Source organism: Carassius auratus, chromosome 19 (genome assembly GCF_003368295.1).
Source record: "Carassius auratus strain Wakin chromosome 19, ASM336829v1, whole genome shotgun sequence".
NCBI lineage: Eukaryota > Metazoa > Chordata > Actinopteri > Cypriniformes > Cyprinidae > Carassius > Carassius auratus.
Genome location: NC_039261.1, coordinates 17,252,063 through 17,269,670, shown reverse-complemented (window position 1 = coordinate 17,269,670; position 17,608 = coordinate 17,252,063). Strand labels below are relative to the sequence as shown.

The 17,608-nt window shown below is 37.4% G+C and overlaps 1 protein-coding gene across 2 annotated transcripts; it reads right to left on the bottom strand.

The window, feature by feature from the left end:
- Positions 1-468: 468 nt before the first annotated feature.
- Positions 469-13,912, bottom strand: LOC113119655 (CMP-N-acetylneuraminate-beta-galactosamide-alpha-2,3-sialyltransferase 1). 2 transcript variants are annotated; one of them, XM_026289271.1, is made up of 7 exons: positions 11,804-12,722; positions 6,075-6,393; positions 5,299-5,486; positions 4,896-5,075; positions 2,642-2,687; positions 2,340-2,459; positions 469-1,521 (listed from the first exon to the last, which is right to left on the bottom strand). In XM_026289271.1, the coding sequence occupies exons 2-7, from the start codon at positions 6,345-6,347 to the stop codon at positions 1,354-1,356; spliced, it is 975 nt and encodes a 324-aa protein (XP_026145056.1). In that variant the 5' UTR covers positions 6,348-6,393; positions 11,804-12,722; the 3' UTR covers positions 469-1,353. The 2 variants fall into 2 exon arrangements, with proteins under 2 accessions (XP_026145056.1, XP_026145055.1); XM_026289270.1 differs by lacking the exon at positions 11,804-12,722 and adding an exon at positions 13,787-13,912 and having other exon boundaries at positions 497-1,521.
- Between the last annotated feature and the right edge of the window lie 3,696 nt (positions 13,913-17,608).

The window sequence follows — 17,608 nt, the reverse complement described above, 5'->3', positions numbered from 1 at the left end:
TAAAAAAACTGATGTGTATCGGAGTCTATTTTTATGTTGGTATGATAAACCGAGATCATGAGTAAAATGACGTGTGTTTGATGAGGGAAACTAAAATGTGATGTTATACTGAAAAATACAAGCCCTCATAACAGACATAAACGTGAAAACAAATAAACCGTACAAGAATACGTTTTGCAATATTATTGATTTTACATTATTTCGTTGAGCAGAAGAGACTTATTACTAACACCTTTATATATATATATAAAAAAAACCTGCTGTATTTTGTCAGTTGCATTTATGGACTACTGTTTAGCAATCAAATAACTGACGTCAAATTAGTTAAGACTTAAGAAAAATGTACTCAGGTTTTTTGTTTAATTATGAGCCCCTTACTGACACTCCTTTACTGACATTAACGAGAAGCATATTTTTCCAGTGACACCGTCATACAATTCACTTTCTGCACGTCATTGTGTTTCCTAAGCTGAGCTACAAATGATTACACACAATATTAAATGATTAGATCACAACCCAGCCACCCTGAAGAGTATATTTTTGGCTTTCTAAAACAAGTCCTGACCTATCCTAGTGAAACGGAGCACTAACGAGGTGGATCTTAAACAAAACCAATGTCTATCATTAGTCCCAATAAAGCAGCCCAGCAGAGTACAGATGCTCCTCTGATGAAGGGCTAGAAACGCCCCTACTTTTTAGAGTTAAGAGAGATAAGCGGGAAAGTGTCACGTGCTGGGATTCGAACTCAAATCAGTTGAAGCATGTTGTGGTGAAACTGTAGATTACGTAATCACAGAATCTTTACGTTTCAAGTTTTGCCTTGAAGGAAATATATGTACAGATGTAATCACAACCATCGCAAGCAAGATAGTAAACCAGAAAAATACAACAACCTTACCATACTATAAGTCGTACGCTAATAAAAGAGAGAAAAAAGAATTGTGGAGAATCAATAAATAATTTATTATGTAATAATTAAGTGAATAGCATGTTATCATAACCATAAACACAACATATAGCTAAAACACAAACACACTTAAAATTATAATACTAATTATTAGTCCAATATCTGGGTTAAATACCATTTACTCTCAAGTGTCATGCATTGATAACCCAGAAAAGATGTAAACTAACTCCCATGGTGTTTGAACTTCCTGACTGGCTCAACAAAAGAAATAATGAAGCAGTCTCTGGCATCTTTTGATTTGGTGCCTCGAGAGAAGCTGAAATGAAATGTTGATCTCTCAGTAGGAATCTCAGCTGAAAGGCTTTGCTACACATCTGCGAAATTCAATATTACATTTTGCAGTGCAGTATTGTGCTGTACTAAGGGGGTGATTCTGCCTTTCCGTTTCATGTCCAACCTTTGTACATCAAAATCTTGTTTTCCTGTTGGAGCCGATAGATTGTTTCATTTTCAAATATTCCAGCATGAACGCCGCTCTCGTATGAAGTCAATGTTTCTTCAAAATAATGATGCCAGATTCCATCACTCGTAGCTCCAAACCCAAACACACTCACCTGTAAGAGATAGAGTTATCAATGCATTAATAGTTTGTGAAATTGGAAAGAAAAGATTATTTTTCTCTCCTTCTCTGAATAATGATATAAGCCTAATTAGGGCTGGGCAAAAACATCAAATATGATTTTCATGCGCATCTCATCAGTAAAGGCGCTCCTGTAATTAGAAGTACATCTCCAGCACATGCGTTCAGATCAGGGTTGCCAGGTTTTCACAACAAATTTTGAAACAGTTGCTTATCAAAACTAGTCCAAAACTAGCCCAAGCGAGTTTCCAGGAGGTTCCCCGATAAAATAATTTTTTTTTGGAAGGGTTGCCTTGGTAAAATTAGCAATTTAGGGGCTAAATATCACATTATTGGTATTGTTGCGTCGACCCACGGACATGAAAAACAACCGCAGACTTGGCAACAACTGGTTCAGGTGGAGTGACATTTACTAAACCGTAGTCTACCGACAACGAACACAAAATCGCTTTCAAAATCGACAAAGAATCGCCTGTGATTTTAAAATCTATTTTGTGTAGATTGTCAGTGAATTACGGCTCTGTGTAGTAAAGGCCAACCAGTGTTGCCAAGTCTGTGGTTACTTTTCATGTCTGTGGGTCGAAGCAACAATATCAATAACCTGATATTTTGCCCCTAAAATGCGAATTTTACCAGGCAACCCTGCCAATAAACTTATTTTTTAACCCGGGGAAACAATTTTTATTAGTGAACATCCTGGAAACTGGCAACCCTGATCTGAACATGTGCTGCGGCCTCAGTGACAGTAGTACCAGAGGCTACACAGTTTGAGACTCAGTACAAGAGTTTTACCTCGTCACAGATGTGAAGAGCGAATATCAGTGTTAAGAAACCAGTGGATGGATATAGGCCCTGCCCTCTTGTCCAGTTATCATAAACATATCTTATGAATTCTGGGTGGAGGATCATCACCTGAAGACAAATGACAGAAATAAAACCGGACATTAACACATTTCTATTATCATGTCTTGAGTCTTCAGTATCAAGATTTCAATCAGATAATTATTAGTAAACCGTAAACCATGCAAATGAAAACAAAAATCAACATTTGTTATTTGATTGATTTCATAAGGAGGAAGTTATGGTTTATTCACCTTGTCCTTATTTGCATTGATTGTGGCTGGCACGTCTGTGTATGTTCTGTAACATAATATGTAAAAGTTATCAACAAACAAAAGTTGTGCATTTAGTTCTTATTGTGGTATGTTTTTAGAGCAAAAAATGCTCTTCTAGCAACACAATTCTCTGTTTAATATAACTATTATGTGCCATATAGGACTCACAAAGCTAAATATTTAACCCAAGTACATATACCAAACACTTTTATTCAGAATAATTTGCAAATTAGGCACATGTCCCCGACCCAGATTCCACTCAGATGTTTGATCATGCTCATTTCCCAACAGGGAGGTGGCAGAACTTCATTAAAGGGTTAGGTCACCCAAAAATTTAATTAAGGGCTCTGCTTTACTCACCCCTGAAGTATACTAGATGTATATGACTTTCTTTTTTCAGACGAATCCAGTTGGAGATACATTAAAAATAATCTTTGACCTTTCAAGCTGTTTAATGCCACTCAGTGGGTGTTGAAGTGCATCAGTCCAAAAGACATGAAATAAAAATCGCCCATCTATATATAAAAAAATAAAATAAAAAAGATAACAATTTTAGACCATCTCACACAGCTCCGGAGGGTGAACAAAGGCCTCCTTTAGTGAGTCGATGCATTTTTTTTTTTAAAGAAAAAATATCCATATTGAAAACGTAATAATCATTTAATCTAGTTTGCGCTCATAGTTGTAAACGAAGCAGTTCCAGGAAAATTTCATATGAGGTCAGCATCGCGCATGAACCGCTCAGAATTGATGCACGCGGAAATACTGCGGAGAGATCAAAACAAAACAGCGGTCACTAAATAGAAGTATAAAACGGAGATTTGTAAAGAAGAATGTCAGAGGATTTCATTATAAGCCAAGAGGAGGTTTTCCTTTGCCAAGTAAGGAAACTTTTCTTCTTTTGATCTGATTTACAAATGCTGTTTTTTACGAGACTCACCAGTGTAACTGGTACTGCCTAGTTTACAGTGAACGCAAGCTAAATTCAAGCGATTACGTTTTGAATATGGATATAATTTTTTTTCAAAAACACATCAATTAGCTACAGGAGGTCTTTGATCACACCCCGGAGATTTTAATGGAAGAGCGCTTTTTAATTCACGTCTTCTGGACTGAAGCAATGCAACACCTGCTGACTGCAGTGATAGAGCTTTAAAGATTCATTTATTTATTATTATTATAATTATATATATATATATATATATATATAAAATTATATAAAACTCTTAACTGGATTCGCCTGAAAGAAGAAAATCATATACATCTCTGGGGTTTGTAAAACACAGCCTAATTTTCATATTTGGTTGAACTAACCCTTTGACAAACAGACCACAGATGTTATTACAGGAGCAACTTCATTTACATTAAGGGAAGTAAATGTAACCGTATAAAAGTTTTGAGCTTATGTTCTAGATTGATTCTGACTCCGTTGAACCCCAAGATACCATGTGTCCTTTGTCATTGCTGTGCTGCAATAATCTTCATCAAAATCTTTGACGTCGTACAACAATTAGGAGCAATTACACATTATTGATTTTATGTAACTTCTGTACTTTCATTTGCCTACTTAAAGGCAAAGTTGTGTTTACGCATATGTGAGTCAAACAAACAGGACCACATACCACTTATAAAACAACTATTTCTTAGTTTGTCCTTATTTGATGTTTATAAAACAACATTTAACAATGGAGTCAAGGGAGTGCTTCAGTATTGACATTCTGGCAGTTCCGCACCCTTTACCAATGGGTAGTTGTAGTTGAATATGTAAAAAAAAAAAAAAATCATAAAACTGATCAGCGATCAGGTAAACCCATACAGACATTAGTCCATGGGGTTTACAGAGATTTTCGGCCCCAAGTGGCAAGCCGTTGAAATCACTGACACAGCTATGAGGTTACAAAGCCTCATTTACTGGAATCACATGACTTTGGCACTTTGATACACTTTCCAAATCACTGATATCGAAACAAATGGTTCAACAATCAGTGACCCGAAAGCATCCAGTTCTCAGTTTCTTGTCGCTTGTTGTTTTACTTCAGTTCTTTGTATTCTTAGTGTTTTGCATGTTTTTATTTAACTACTAAACTATTTTTAGCATTAACCTACATATTAAATATGTACTTTTGGCATATTTTGAGGAAACATTACTATAAATAATAAATAAATCGAATAATTTATCATTCTCTCAGCTAGTTTACAGTCTCGCATTTATAAATGCATGGTTAATTCTCACTGTGTGATGTGTCTAGTGGTGAAGGCACTGATGAGCCACTGAATGTCCAGAATCTTAATGGGAAGAAGCACTAGATGAGTGGAGTTGTCTAAGTCCATGGCACTCTCGGGATACACAATCCGGTGAGTCGTCTTTGACCCTACATCCTTCTCATAACCTTCTGTCGGGCCTTTATTCATCCTAAGAGAAAAACAGTTTGAGGTATGCATGAAATTTCAATGAAAAGCCTTTAAGGCATCTTTTGAAAAATGGTTTAATATCTTATCCACAATATGGAATCAACTGATCTAACATAGGCATTCTAATGCTTCATTATTCTCTAAACTCGTTAACTTGAAGTTGAAGAGTGAACAGCAATCTTAAAAGCAACCGAAAAAAGTTAAATATTACCTCATTAACTTACCTTATGACAAAGTCATGGAAATCTATGAGAGGCCCATACTTTGATCCCAGCAGGTTCCCAGAGTTTCCCACCACAGCACAGGTTCTGCAGCGGTCTGGACCGGTATCTGAGTAGTGCTCTTTATCAGGGAAGAGAGAAAACAACTGATCCACCACCTCTGTGTAGTTGCCGGGATTTGATTGTAGCTCCTGTATGACATTATTAAATCAGTTAGCATCAGGATTAAGTATAATATAATATTAATAGAAGTGTACCATTTCAAGACATTTACAGTGATAAGTTGTCATTATGTTTTTATCTCCGTAATGAGGTTTTTAGTGAAAAGTCAAATAACACATGCTTGTTTACTCTAGCCACATCTTTCTATGTTGGGATTGAACATCAAATTAGAATCGTTTCTTGGTTATCATCTACCCATAAATACCAGTCATATTTACATAAGAAATGGTAACATATTCAAATGTCTGTGAATAGGTACAATTGGTATTCAAGTATAAAAAAAATAAAAATTAGGGGTCAGTGGGATTTAAAAAAAAGAAAATTCAGTGATGAAGCATTAAATTGATCAAAAGTGACAGTAAAACATTTATTTTAAATAGAAATCATTTGTAGCATAATAAATGTCTCCTGAATTTTCTGTTTATCGAAGATGAAGATTTTTTGTACTATATTTTGGATCAAATAAATACAGCCTTGGAGAGCACATTAAAGCAACAAAACTAAGTAAAATAAGGTAAGTAAGGGCAATATAATTATTTTGCAGTTTTCTTTCTTACCATCCACCACCTGGAGATGTTTGCATGTAACACACTGTTGGTGCTGTTGAGCAGAACTGAAATGTTGGGGTCGTATCGCTCACTGAACCAGTTACTATTTTCTCGGTCTGTCACACAAATACTGCAATCACACTGAACTTTCTTGGAGATGAAACTGTGAGAACTGTAGGTGAAAACCAACAGAGAGTTTTGAAAGTACAGAAGTAACAAGATGGTAGTGGAGCTCAGGAGTGCAGTAATGTAGCGCTGATGTCTCAGATGTAAAACCACCATCTTTACTTCAGTGTTGTTGGAGGTTTTTGTTGTAATATAAATGGATCTATAGAGGGAAAGAGAGTGAGAGAGAGTGGTTTATATGGAGATGCTGTAGTGACATCATATAGTGACCGCTATGAATGCAATGTGCATCACTGCACTATCAAATATATTATAATATTGTGACTTCGCAATACAGCATACCCTGCTGAAAAAAAAAAATACAAATAGAAACCATCACAGAACTTGTAATGGTTTTACTGGTTATAATGGGAGTTTTACTAGTCTTATTGGTTTTAATTTCTTTTTTTTGGTGTTGTTAAAATCCTAATAGAATAGGTCCCAAAATACACTACAGGAAACCAGTGGTTAATGGTTGATAGTTTTTCAATGTTTGTATTTGTATTCATAGTGGAAGTCATGGTTTCTATTGTTTTTGTTTTTTGAGCAGAGACACAATCTTAAGCATACAGTATTAAGTGTAAAGGTATAGTCCATCCATTTATTTGAACTGAATACAATTTTGAAACTGAAAAATGGCACAACAGCTAAATGGAGTTTTAAAATGGATTTTGTTTTAAGATGATATGTGACCCTGAAGCAAAAACCAGCCATAAGTTGATATATTTAGCCAACAAGGCATTGTTTGGGTCAAAATTGATTTTTCCTTTTTTTAAATCATTAGTAGGCTATATTAAATAAAGATCATGTTAGATGAAGATATTTTGTAAATGTCTTTTTGTTTAGTAATATGCATGGCTAAGAACTTCAAAACATTCTCCCCCTCAGATTTTCAAATAATTATATCTTTGCCAAATGTTGTCAGCTTTAAGATGTATAATCCCCCCCCCCTTGCCCAAAAAAGAAAAGACCCTTATGATTATTTTTGTGGTCCTGGAACATCCCTTGCATCTGACTGGTCAAATCGAATCGCCCTGCCTTCAGTACGAGCTTTTAATTCTGTCAGAATAAGAGTCGGTACGATCAAGTGCTGTGCTGAACTTTGCCATTTGAGCTATCGTCCGAAACCCCCACTCACTGTTAACTGTGCATAAGATTTGAAGCAGAAATATGTTGCTGGGCACATATTTTTTGCTGCTGACAATTGCAAGCGGCCCCTTTAATGTAAGCAACACAGTAAGTCTACAGATCAGGTGTGTTCAAGCTTGCGGTACTTTGATGTCATTCACCAATTGGTCTGCGCAGTGCCGCTTCAAGTCGAACACATTTCTAGGCTACTGTACATCATTGAATGGTATGCCTTATTGATAAAAGCAGTGTAAGTTCCGTCTTTCTGTATAAAAGTGCAAATACTAAATTGGTTGATGTTTTATACAAAAAGAATAATGAAGCATCAAAGAAACATTACTATTAATTATTATCATGAGAGTAATGGACTCAGACCTTCAGAATGATCTGACTCTTGTTATCTTAACTGGTGGGAGGGACTTTTTTGGTTTCCCCCAAAAATCCTACTGACTTGGCGTTAAAGGCAGTCATTCTTAACGCTGTCCACTGGAGGGGGCAACAGGATAAGAAATAATTTCAATCTTTTATTATCCGTTTACATCAGTTTAAATGACAAATAAATGAATTAATTTCATTTGTACTGACAGGAATAGACCAGATTCAATTTCAAGCTGTAAAACTACTTAAAACTCATTATTCGGGCTCTCTCAAGCAAGCCTATCTCAATTTGTTGACAAACTTTCCACACTGTTGAAAAATCCAGTATAAATCAGCAGGAATAACATGCTGGTCCAGAATATTTTAGGCAAGTGCAAAAAACAGTTGTCTGTATGCAAGCAGGGAGTTTGGGGCCAAGCATTGTTTTTACTGCAGATTTCCATTTTTAACATTAATGATGCAGAAGCCCTACTAGAGTAAAACATGATTCATTGTAATATTACAATTTTGTACAGTAACTTGTAATCGCCTTCTCAATGTTATCTGAGATTCGGAATCAAATTGTAAAACTGACATGCACATCAATGCAACACCTGCAACATCAAACTGTGCAAATCTGTTTATACATTTAACACCCAGTCCTGAACCTATAGGTGCATGTTCCGAGTTCAGCTCCAACACATTTGCCTGGACATTTACAGGGATCCTGAAGACCTTGCTGATAGCTGGTTCAGGTGTGTTTAATCAGGGAAGCTGAACTTTGCGGGATATCGGCCCTTCAGGAGCGGAGTTTGAAAACGTATATTTTTCTCTCCGTTTTGGCCTTCCGTCCACACTGAGACATCGTTTTAATTAATCGAAAACATAGCTTTTGGAAAACACTCTCCAAAGCGGATAAGTTTGAAAATGCTGTCTTCGCGTTGTAGTGTCGACTGTGAAAACGGAGGCTTTTGAAAACGATGACACAAATTCAGTCATGTGACAGATATTTTACCAATAGATATCCATGTTTATACTGGTATTGTGCAAGTTATGTTCCATGCACTTTCACACTATTGCTATAGAGGTGTTTTTATACACTCCTCATAAAGTATCACAGTCCTGCAAAGATTTACTCGCATTCGCTATTTGCGACAAAACATGAGGACAATTGCATTATAGATCAGACATACAATCATGAGTGTGTGACCTGGAGCCTGTACCATGATGGTAGCTGAACAAATTCAGAGTAAGAGGATTAGTTTCGAGTTGACAAAACCAATCCGACTTTGTTGGTACCATGATGCTGATCATCAACTTTGTCAACTCAGGCCTTGATCCGGAGTATGTGGAGTGTGCAAGCTTGAAAGGCATGAATGTGTGACATCACTGGTTAACAGCCAATCACGAGCCTTGCACACAAAGCAAGTTTGATTCACTTCTCACGAGATTCAGAACTAAAGGTTAAAGGTTTTGTCAAAAGGTCAAGAGATTGAAGAATATGAGAAATTTAAATGTCTTAAATAAAAATTATCTTGCTCTATCAGTGCAATGTCAAGTGAAACTTAAGTTAGGTTATTCATTTGAAAATATATAGTGATAGAGACTCAATTATGTAAGGTCAGTTTTTTTTTTTTTTAAATAGTACAGTCTTTTGATACTACAGCTGTATACATTAATATTTATTTAAAATAAATGATTTATAATAACTGTTAAACTAAAATTGCTTGTGTGTAAAAGATAAATAATAATATTAATCACAACAATTATATAAATTATAAAATGCCAGACTTGCTTTTTTTTTTTTTTGCATTAGTGACCTTTAATTTGGAGCAAGATAAACTGGAGTGACTTTTTGTCAGATATGTGTCACTTCTCTCACAACTGATCCACCTTCAGTTTAAGATCTCTAACCCAGAACATAACCTGCCTGGAGCAGGTTAGCTGTGGAGTGTGAGTTATTATAGCAATGGATGATGCTAAAAACCACTTACGTGGTACCTACAGTAAAACCCAGGATATATGCAAACTAACTGAAATTTACCTGGCTAACCAGCTAATCTAGCTTCATGGTATTGGCCCCTAGACGCGTGTGTGAATGGGGAGTTATTTTCGTAAATCAAATTTCCTGTCAGAAAAAAACCATGAGGCTGTCTCATGTCTGTTCTGTTCTGTGTGTATCATATGCGGTTAACTTTTGAGAATTTACGTATGCACAGAAACCGAATTTTACATTTTCTGGCGTTTTTGTGGATAAGGCACTTTTAATGCTAGTGTGGATGGAGAGCATTTTAAAATGAAAAAGCCGTTTTCAAATGTATCTGGATTAAGCCTAACATTAGAGCTTCACATTAACGATTAAAACGAACCCTGGCAAGTATAGGTCTCCGCAGGAAAGCAATGGGAGTTACTAGATCAAGGTGTTTTTACACCATGATACCTGATTTGTTGATGTAATAGTGACGTTAGGTTTAGGGGTGGGGTTGGGTAACGGCGATCGTTTAGATTGCATGATTCAGAAACACCCAGCAGTTTGAAAACACCCAAATAGTGATAAACGCCCACTTTTGCTCTGCAGAGACCTAAGTCTCAACCCTGGTGCTATTGATGTCTTGCCGCCAGCCAATCGCTGCACTGCTGATCGTGGTTTCGAGAATTGATACATAGACCCTTTTAAACCAAACCATGAACCAGCAATTATCTCAGGGTACTTGAAAAGGACACTTTTTAATGAGGAACGGGGCACATTTCCCATGAAAAAAAAGATCAAATGAATCGAACCAAGAGTGAATGCATTCCTTCTGTTTTTCAAAAATAAAAGCTTGTACTGAAGTCCGAGTGAGTTGACCAATCAGATGAAAGGGGCGTTTTAGCACCACCCACTTGTGCGAATTAAACCTCACAACTAAATCTCGTGTATGTGAAACTAAACGGAAAAACTAATACCCGAGCCATGTTTTAGTTCCTCGTAATTCCATTCCAAATAGGAAATGAAATGATCAAAACGTAAACGGACCGTGACCTTAAACTATTTTGTTATCAGCAATCTTCAAAAAATCATCATTTGTGTAGAAGAAAGTAAGTCAAATGGGTTTGTAAAGATATAACCATATGTGCCGTTCATACGGGACCCCTCCTGGCCAGGATTTTTATATTGCCTAAAACAACCAAAGTAGTTTGACCAATCGCTCCTTGTCAGGTGATGTCATACTCGTGGAACACGAAATGCATTATGGGTATAGCCGCCATTTGTAAGGTATCAATGCTAGTGTGTTCAATTGGGAGGATTGTGTTGGTCTTAAATGTGGTAAAATGGTACGTTCTTGTTGTGTGATAGGCTGCATATCTAGTCTCATGACAGAACGGGTCACGAAGCTCAGATGCTGAAATTAATGCAAGCGTCATGCGCTTCAGTCTATGTAGTAAACAAACCCGCACGTCTCTGCTATTCATTCACCTAGAGACGCGCAGAACACGGATTCATATTTCAAACAACTTTTGAGGCTTAATATTACAGATACTGGTCCATATGGAGATTTGATTTGATTAATTTATGCTTACTTTGACAAATTCCATGACTCCATATTAAAATGTAAGTTTCATTTTCATGACTGGATTTTAAGATTCCGTCCTCGTTTTCTGCTTCGCGGAAATCATAGCGCTGAACCGGGTTTGAACGGGACCTCGGAACTACCGGTACTTAAAGAAACCTGGTACAGTCACATTTAAATTTTTTTAGTACCGACTTGGTACCGAAGTACCGGGTCTTTTGACAACACTATTACCATAAACAAGATAATTTACAATGTCTAAGTATGAGGATGAAGGTAGAAATGCGGGGTCAGCACTCCAACATAATGCAGTCAGCTCATATGGATCTATGTTATGCAGTGGCGTAACGAGCCAACACCGGGCCCTTAAGCAGCAAGGCGGGCCCCCCTACTACAACACATGATGACGCTACGCGCACCAAAAAAAAAAAAAAAAAAACAGCTGGTGTCGGCGCACCATAATAACACATTGTTACCGTTACGGTCACTGCTATATACACATAGGCATAGGTCCAAATACATAAAAAAGATGCTCACTTAAATTGTCCTCTGTGCGAAGTTGTCGATCATATCCTTAAGGTCCAGATTGCGCGCACGGGCATTCTCAGTTGACAGTATTATATGGCAAGTCCAGAGAGACGACTCTGTCCCATTGAGCTCCTGAGATAGCTTTTTATCAGTTTTAGTTTTGGAAAAGAACGCTCTGCAGAGGCCACTGTCACTGGGATGGTCAGAAAAATCATGAAAGCAGTGCAAACCACTTTTGTGTTTATAATTTGACGACTCCATGTCTGTCTCAAGTTCAACGTTTTTTTTACTGTTTTACACGCAATGCCATGTTCACCTGGGGATTCCCCAGTTCCAATTAGAAACAAATTACACCAAATTTATCATTGTTCGTTTCAAAAATTTATTTAATTTTCAGTCAAATATGCTTTTGTCATCATTTATTCAAATCAATTCGCAAAAAATTTAAATGCGATCAAACTAAAAGTAGTCAAATGCGATAGGGGGACCAGGCTGTCAATCAAAATCTTCCAGTAACGTGGGCGGGCCCCTGATTGGTCCGGGCCCGTAAGCAACCGCTTACCCTGCTTACCGATAGTTACGCCTGTGATGTTATGAATGGATGACAATTTCTCCATATAATGGTCTCTGGCATCTTTATTGAATTTATCTCGGTACGGCCTTTTCTCAATCTTCCTTTGCTTCTACAGGTTTGCGAGTTATATTTACTTATTATCTAGATAGTTATCTGTACTTATTTTAGTTATTTATTCTATTATTTACTTATATTCTTGTAATCGTGGTTGTTTCAGTCAATAGCCATACCTCAAAAATGGCGCCGCGGTGACGTCACACACAACAAAACCACGTGTCTGACAAAGAGCGATAGATACGGTTGGTCTGGGAACACCCCGTCACGTGATGTGAATTTAGCCCGTGGGGGAAAACATTGCGTTGGCGCCAATTACACGGGACAATCATGCCGAAGAGTTGCGGTGTCATTTTCTGTAGCCTACCGCCAATAAATTAACAAATTATGAATTGAAGTTCTACATCCTTCCTAATAAACATACAGAGCCGGAAAGGATGACAAAATGGCTACAAGCAAGTTTTGAGGATGATCAAGGGAAGTTGTGGAATCCAAAGATGTGTGCAGTCGGCATTTCATCACAGGCAGGCTATTAACATCGTGTTCATTATTAACGTTATCAAAAATGTGTAGTGTTGTTTCAGAAAGTGGCATGCATAAACAGGCTTATCATTCTACCTGAAGCAAAACTTACTTAAACCCACTTAAAAAAGCGTGTGGACACGTAACAACTTAGTTTTGTGTCAGAACTTTTACACTTTCATTTATAAATCCACCCTGTATGTGTTAGCAAAACGATTGAATCGCGGAATCTAGTCAAAAATAGAACTTGCTGTATAAAGCAGAACGTCACGGAATTGGGCTATTTTTGAATGAATACATCTATTTTAGGGCTGTAAAATGAATCAAATATCGATATGGACTAGTGTATATGAATATTAAAGTTAAAAGAGACTACAATTGTACTACGTGTCTCTGGGAATGAGTGCTCAATATGTGCATTTTTGTCATTCAAATACACACGATGTTCGCAGTGTTTTCCCTCACGCCGACTCCGCCCTCGCCACGCCCCCCGCTATGACTAGATACGACTGTATGTATAATATGAAGAATATTCGACCAAAGTTACGCGTGAGAAGTTGAGAGCTACAGATCATTACCAAAGTAGCGCGAGAGCAATTCGAAAGCCTTCTTCCTTCTATAGCTCTCGTGAATGTCATAAGATCGATCTCCAAAACTGCAAACAGCCAAAAACTGGATATTTTAGGCAATATATAAAATATAGGCAATAAAGTCCTGCAGCTGCCAAAGGGCGCGTCCCGTAAAAATGGCTCATATTGTCACCCTAGTCCAATGAGACTCTTTGAAACAACACGCACAAACAATTTCCTAATTAAATTCCTCTGTAGCTCATACTGACTTACTTTGGAAAGATCCTTGTAACGTCAGATGTATTTCACAGAATCCTCGACATATTGCCGCTGCGTCGAAGCTTGGTTTATTAGACCGATCAATGCGGAAGACTGCTGAATATGTGTATGACTACCGTTACCTGACCTTTATTTATGCTTTAGCAGTAAGGAGGGGTTTGTATGTGACTGCCTCCCTCTGATAACGCCAGGTGTTCTGACGCACAATGCTGCCTATCAGTTTACGCTAGCAACACTGTATCCTACTACTCTTAGTTCAGGTTTGGGATAGGTGTTTATGAAGCACTTTTCGCTATCGAATTATGCGACCATCTGTTTTAATGGGAGGTGGCCGATTCTGGTAGTCTAGATCTCGTGGTTTCATTAGGGCACATAATGCATTATAAATGACAATTTGCGTAATTCAGCCCACTAATAACGATGACTGGAATTGAGAACCGCTTCACCATATACGCACGCTCACACACACACACACACACACACGGTGAAGCGGTTCTCAGTTCCAGTCCTCGTTATCCCCTGTTCTGACCGCACATGTTTTAGGTCTCTCTTATGTTTTATTCGACAGTAGCCAAGTGCCCTGCGAAATGAACATCAAGGCTTCCGCCATGTTTCCAGTTCGAAGCGAACGTATGTGTTTCTTTCAAAGTGCATCGAAGTGTGCGAGACGTGAATTTTAAAAAAAAGTAGGCTATTTATTTACCGAAGTATATGATCTCACACTTGCCCGTGTGTGCAGAAGTTGGATGTAGAAGTGGCTAAATTCAGCTGGAAAACCGCGGACTTGGCAACTCTAATCACCAGTTGGAGTGTTTCAGCGTGAAAACATTCCAGATGCAATGGACGCATCATTTGCATTGATGGAAAATTCTAAAAGAAAAAAAATAAAATAAGAATACAATGTACTGCATAAATAGGGGGAAATATGTATTACCTCAGCTATTTAGAAATTTGCTCTGCATTGTGATGTGGTGGTTAGAGTAAATTTAACAGACCAAATGTTTGGTGTTTTAATAATAATAATAATGAATATTCTATTATGAACATTCCATACCTCAATATTCCCCTTGATGAGGCTGTTTCCACAAAAACCAACCTCAAAGAACCTCACAAAGCCAAAATCCACTAAAGAGCTGAAATTGCTAAAACTTTAATCACAGACTTGTTCAAATGCAAAGATGATGTCATGACCATAACACCTAGAGAGCTGAGCAGCGAGATGAACTTGGTTAACGCTGACAATGGGACAATATTCCACATCTACAATGATCAGCATTACCCCCAGCATTTCCACTGCACACGTCTACGGCGCGTGGCGGCTCCGACGCGGCTACCGGAGCTGATCGCGGTCACTCTAGTCAATGCTCGTGTTTACACCGGACGCGCCTCCGCACTTTTCAAAAGCGTCCCAGAAGCGCGTCTCCGCGCCGCTTCGCTAAAGATTGGCGTCTAGTCTATTTTTGACGCATGCCGCGTCCAAACCGCGAAACAAATACAAAATAGAAATCCAAAAATCATGTACATTTCAAAACACCCTGTGCGGACTCCCAATACTTCACATTAATAGATGACGAGAGGTTAATCCTCAAAGTTGAAAACCTCACAATATTATATGGCACCAGATCCTTTTTATAAGGACAATTACAAAAAGGACATGATGTGGAGTTTAATTGCAGGAGTTGTAGGAGTGGAATAAACATAATTAAACAGGAAAGCTTATTAACATTCAGCCAACCATTTTAGAACACACAAAAATCAAGCAAAACAATGTTGGACTATACACTAGTGTTGGACAGGCAAATGACGTGGTCTCGCGAATCCTACCGCTGCGCTTCTGATCTGCTTCTGGTGTGAGTTGGCACCGCGTGGAGGATGCAACAAAACCTCATCGGAGCCGTAACGCGCCGTTGACACAAGCCGTGAAAATCGGGCTTAGAGAAAAGTCATGCATTTCATGGGGGAATATGGAGATCATTAAAAAAAAATATATATATTTAAGTTGTTTTGAATTGCAAATGTATCTTTGTATGAAAACAACAAAACAACATTGTTTTTGTTTTAAAAATAGAAGTAAATTATAGCACTCTTCGCAAAAGCCTGTCATTATAAAACAAGGAAGTTAATCCACTATCTCAGGTTTCAGTCTATCTTAAATGAAATCTTGTCATTTTGTTTCCCAGTGGTGATTGTTTCCTTAATGTTAAAAAAAGCAAGGCAACGAACAGCTTTAACAAATATTTATTATTCATGTTCAAATAATTCATGTTCAGAAAGTTCCAGTTCCTCTAAATTTGTTCCTCTTTTAGTAATTTTTTTTACATAATCAGTAGATTTAAAGGTGATTTGGCAGATACAATTACTGTCGAAATTTAACATTCCTAAAATAATAATAAAAAAAAAATTATCCAGATGTAGAGGATCCAGTCAAGTGGCAGAAAAAATTCAGTTGAAGAGATGGAAAGATTAAACCCAATCATAGTCTCAAGGAGCATTCTGTAGCGGTTTATTATTTCATGTCAATCAACACTGTTGAAGTATATGAAACAGGTTATTTTTCGAACACAACTTGTCCACACAATTTTTTATTTTTTATGCTGGTCTAAGTTTCTATAAAGGTTTGTTATATCACCATGCCAAACCTTCAACAGGATGGTTTTGAGGTAGATTTATTAGTCTAACAGTCCTTGCTTAGTTGACAACTGTGTCTTAAAAGTTAACATGCCAAAAGCTAAGTTTGAGAAGACCCAATATCTCAAATCTCATTAAGATATCTTTAATACTTTTTGAATTAGAGATATACCATCTTTGGTGAAGAAGAATAAAATGTGGAAAGGGTCTTTTACTGTTTTTTGAATAATCACCATTGGCATATAATGCAACAAAGACTGCTAAAATCACCAGATTTAGTTCACAGACCTGCCAACCTCTGAGTGACATTATGATTCTGTCATTTCTGACATCATTTGACCCCTCTAAGTGTGGTTGTGATACACTCAGTAAATATCCAATGATGTTTACGTGTAACAGGGCGGAGAGAGTGAGTATAGATGAAATATATCTCTGAAAACGAAGTCCTTAAACAATAACAGGATTGTTCTTATCTTAGCTGTTGCTTGATTGTGAAACATTCTGTTTCTTGGTGGAGTTCATTGTTAAGACATGATGAGTGATGAAGGAATGATTTTTCAATCATCAAAAATTGCCTCAATCAAATTGAGCTGAACAGTGTCATCATATGGCATTTTTAGGGAGGCAGACGATCATTAAGGTAAGAAATGTGGGGATCGGTATTTACCTTTAAATCTCTCAAATAGCAAAGCCCTTCATACAATGTCCAGTGCAGCAAATCAAATTAAATATAGTTTAAGACATACCCAAGATGCGTCACTTTTGAATGGGGAAAAATGTAAGGCTCAATATGGCCGCTCAATCGCTAACCTGCCTCCTGAATGAAATAGCCAATGACTAATCGGTAAAGTCAGCGCTCTGACACATGCTCTCAGGACTGCTATACGCGCTGGCTGATCCAGCCTGAGAAAAACCTTTTTATAATGCTGTATGTGCAATTTATGACACAGTTATTGTCAGATTAGAGAACAGTTTTGGAGAATTTTATGTTTCCCCATTCAAAGAGATGGGAGCTGTACTTGGATGCCTGAGAGGCGTTTCAAAGATGGCCACAGAGTGACATGACTTGTCTTAAAGAGACTTTGATATAATTCAAGGACTTTGACGTAATGCAAGCACGTTTTGCAGATCACACATTCATTTTTAATATTGGTTATAGCTCATAAAATATATTGCCTTGTATGTGTC

Bases quoted from the DNA above. Each gene is read 5' to 3' on its own strand.
- LOC113119655 (XM_026289270.1), bottom strand. From the start codon at position 6,347: ATGGTGGTTTTACATCTGAGACATCAGCGCTACATTACTGCACTCCTG. The intron at 5,487-6,074 runs GTAAGAAAGAAA...AATGTCATACAG, and splicing joins ACATCTCCAGGTGGTGGATG to GAGCTACAATCAAATCCCGG. The intron at 1,522-2,339 runs GTAAAACTCTTG...TATCTCTTACAG, and splicing joins CTCTTCACATCTGTGACGAG to GTGAGTGTGTTTGGGTTTGG.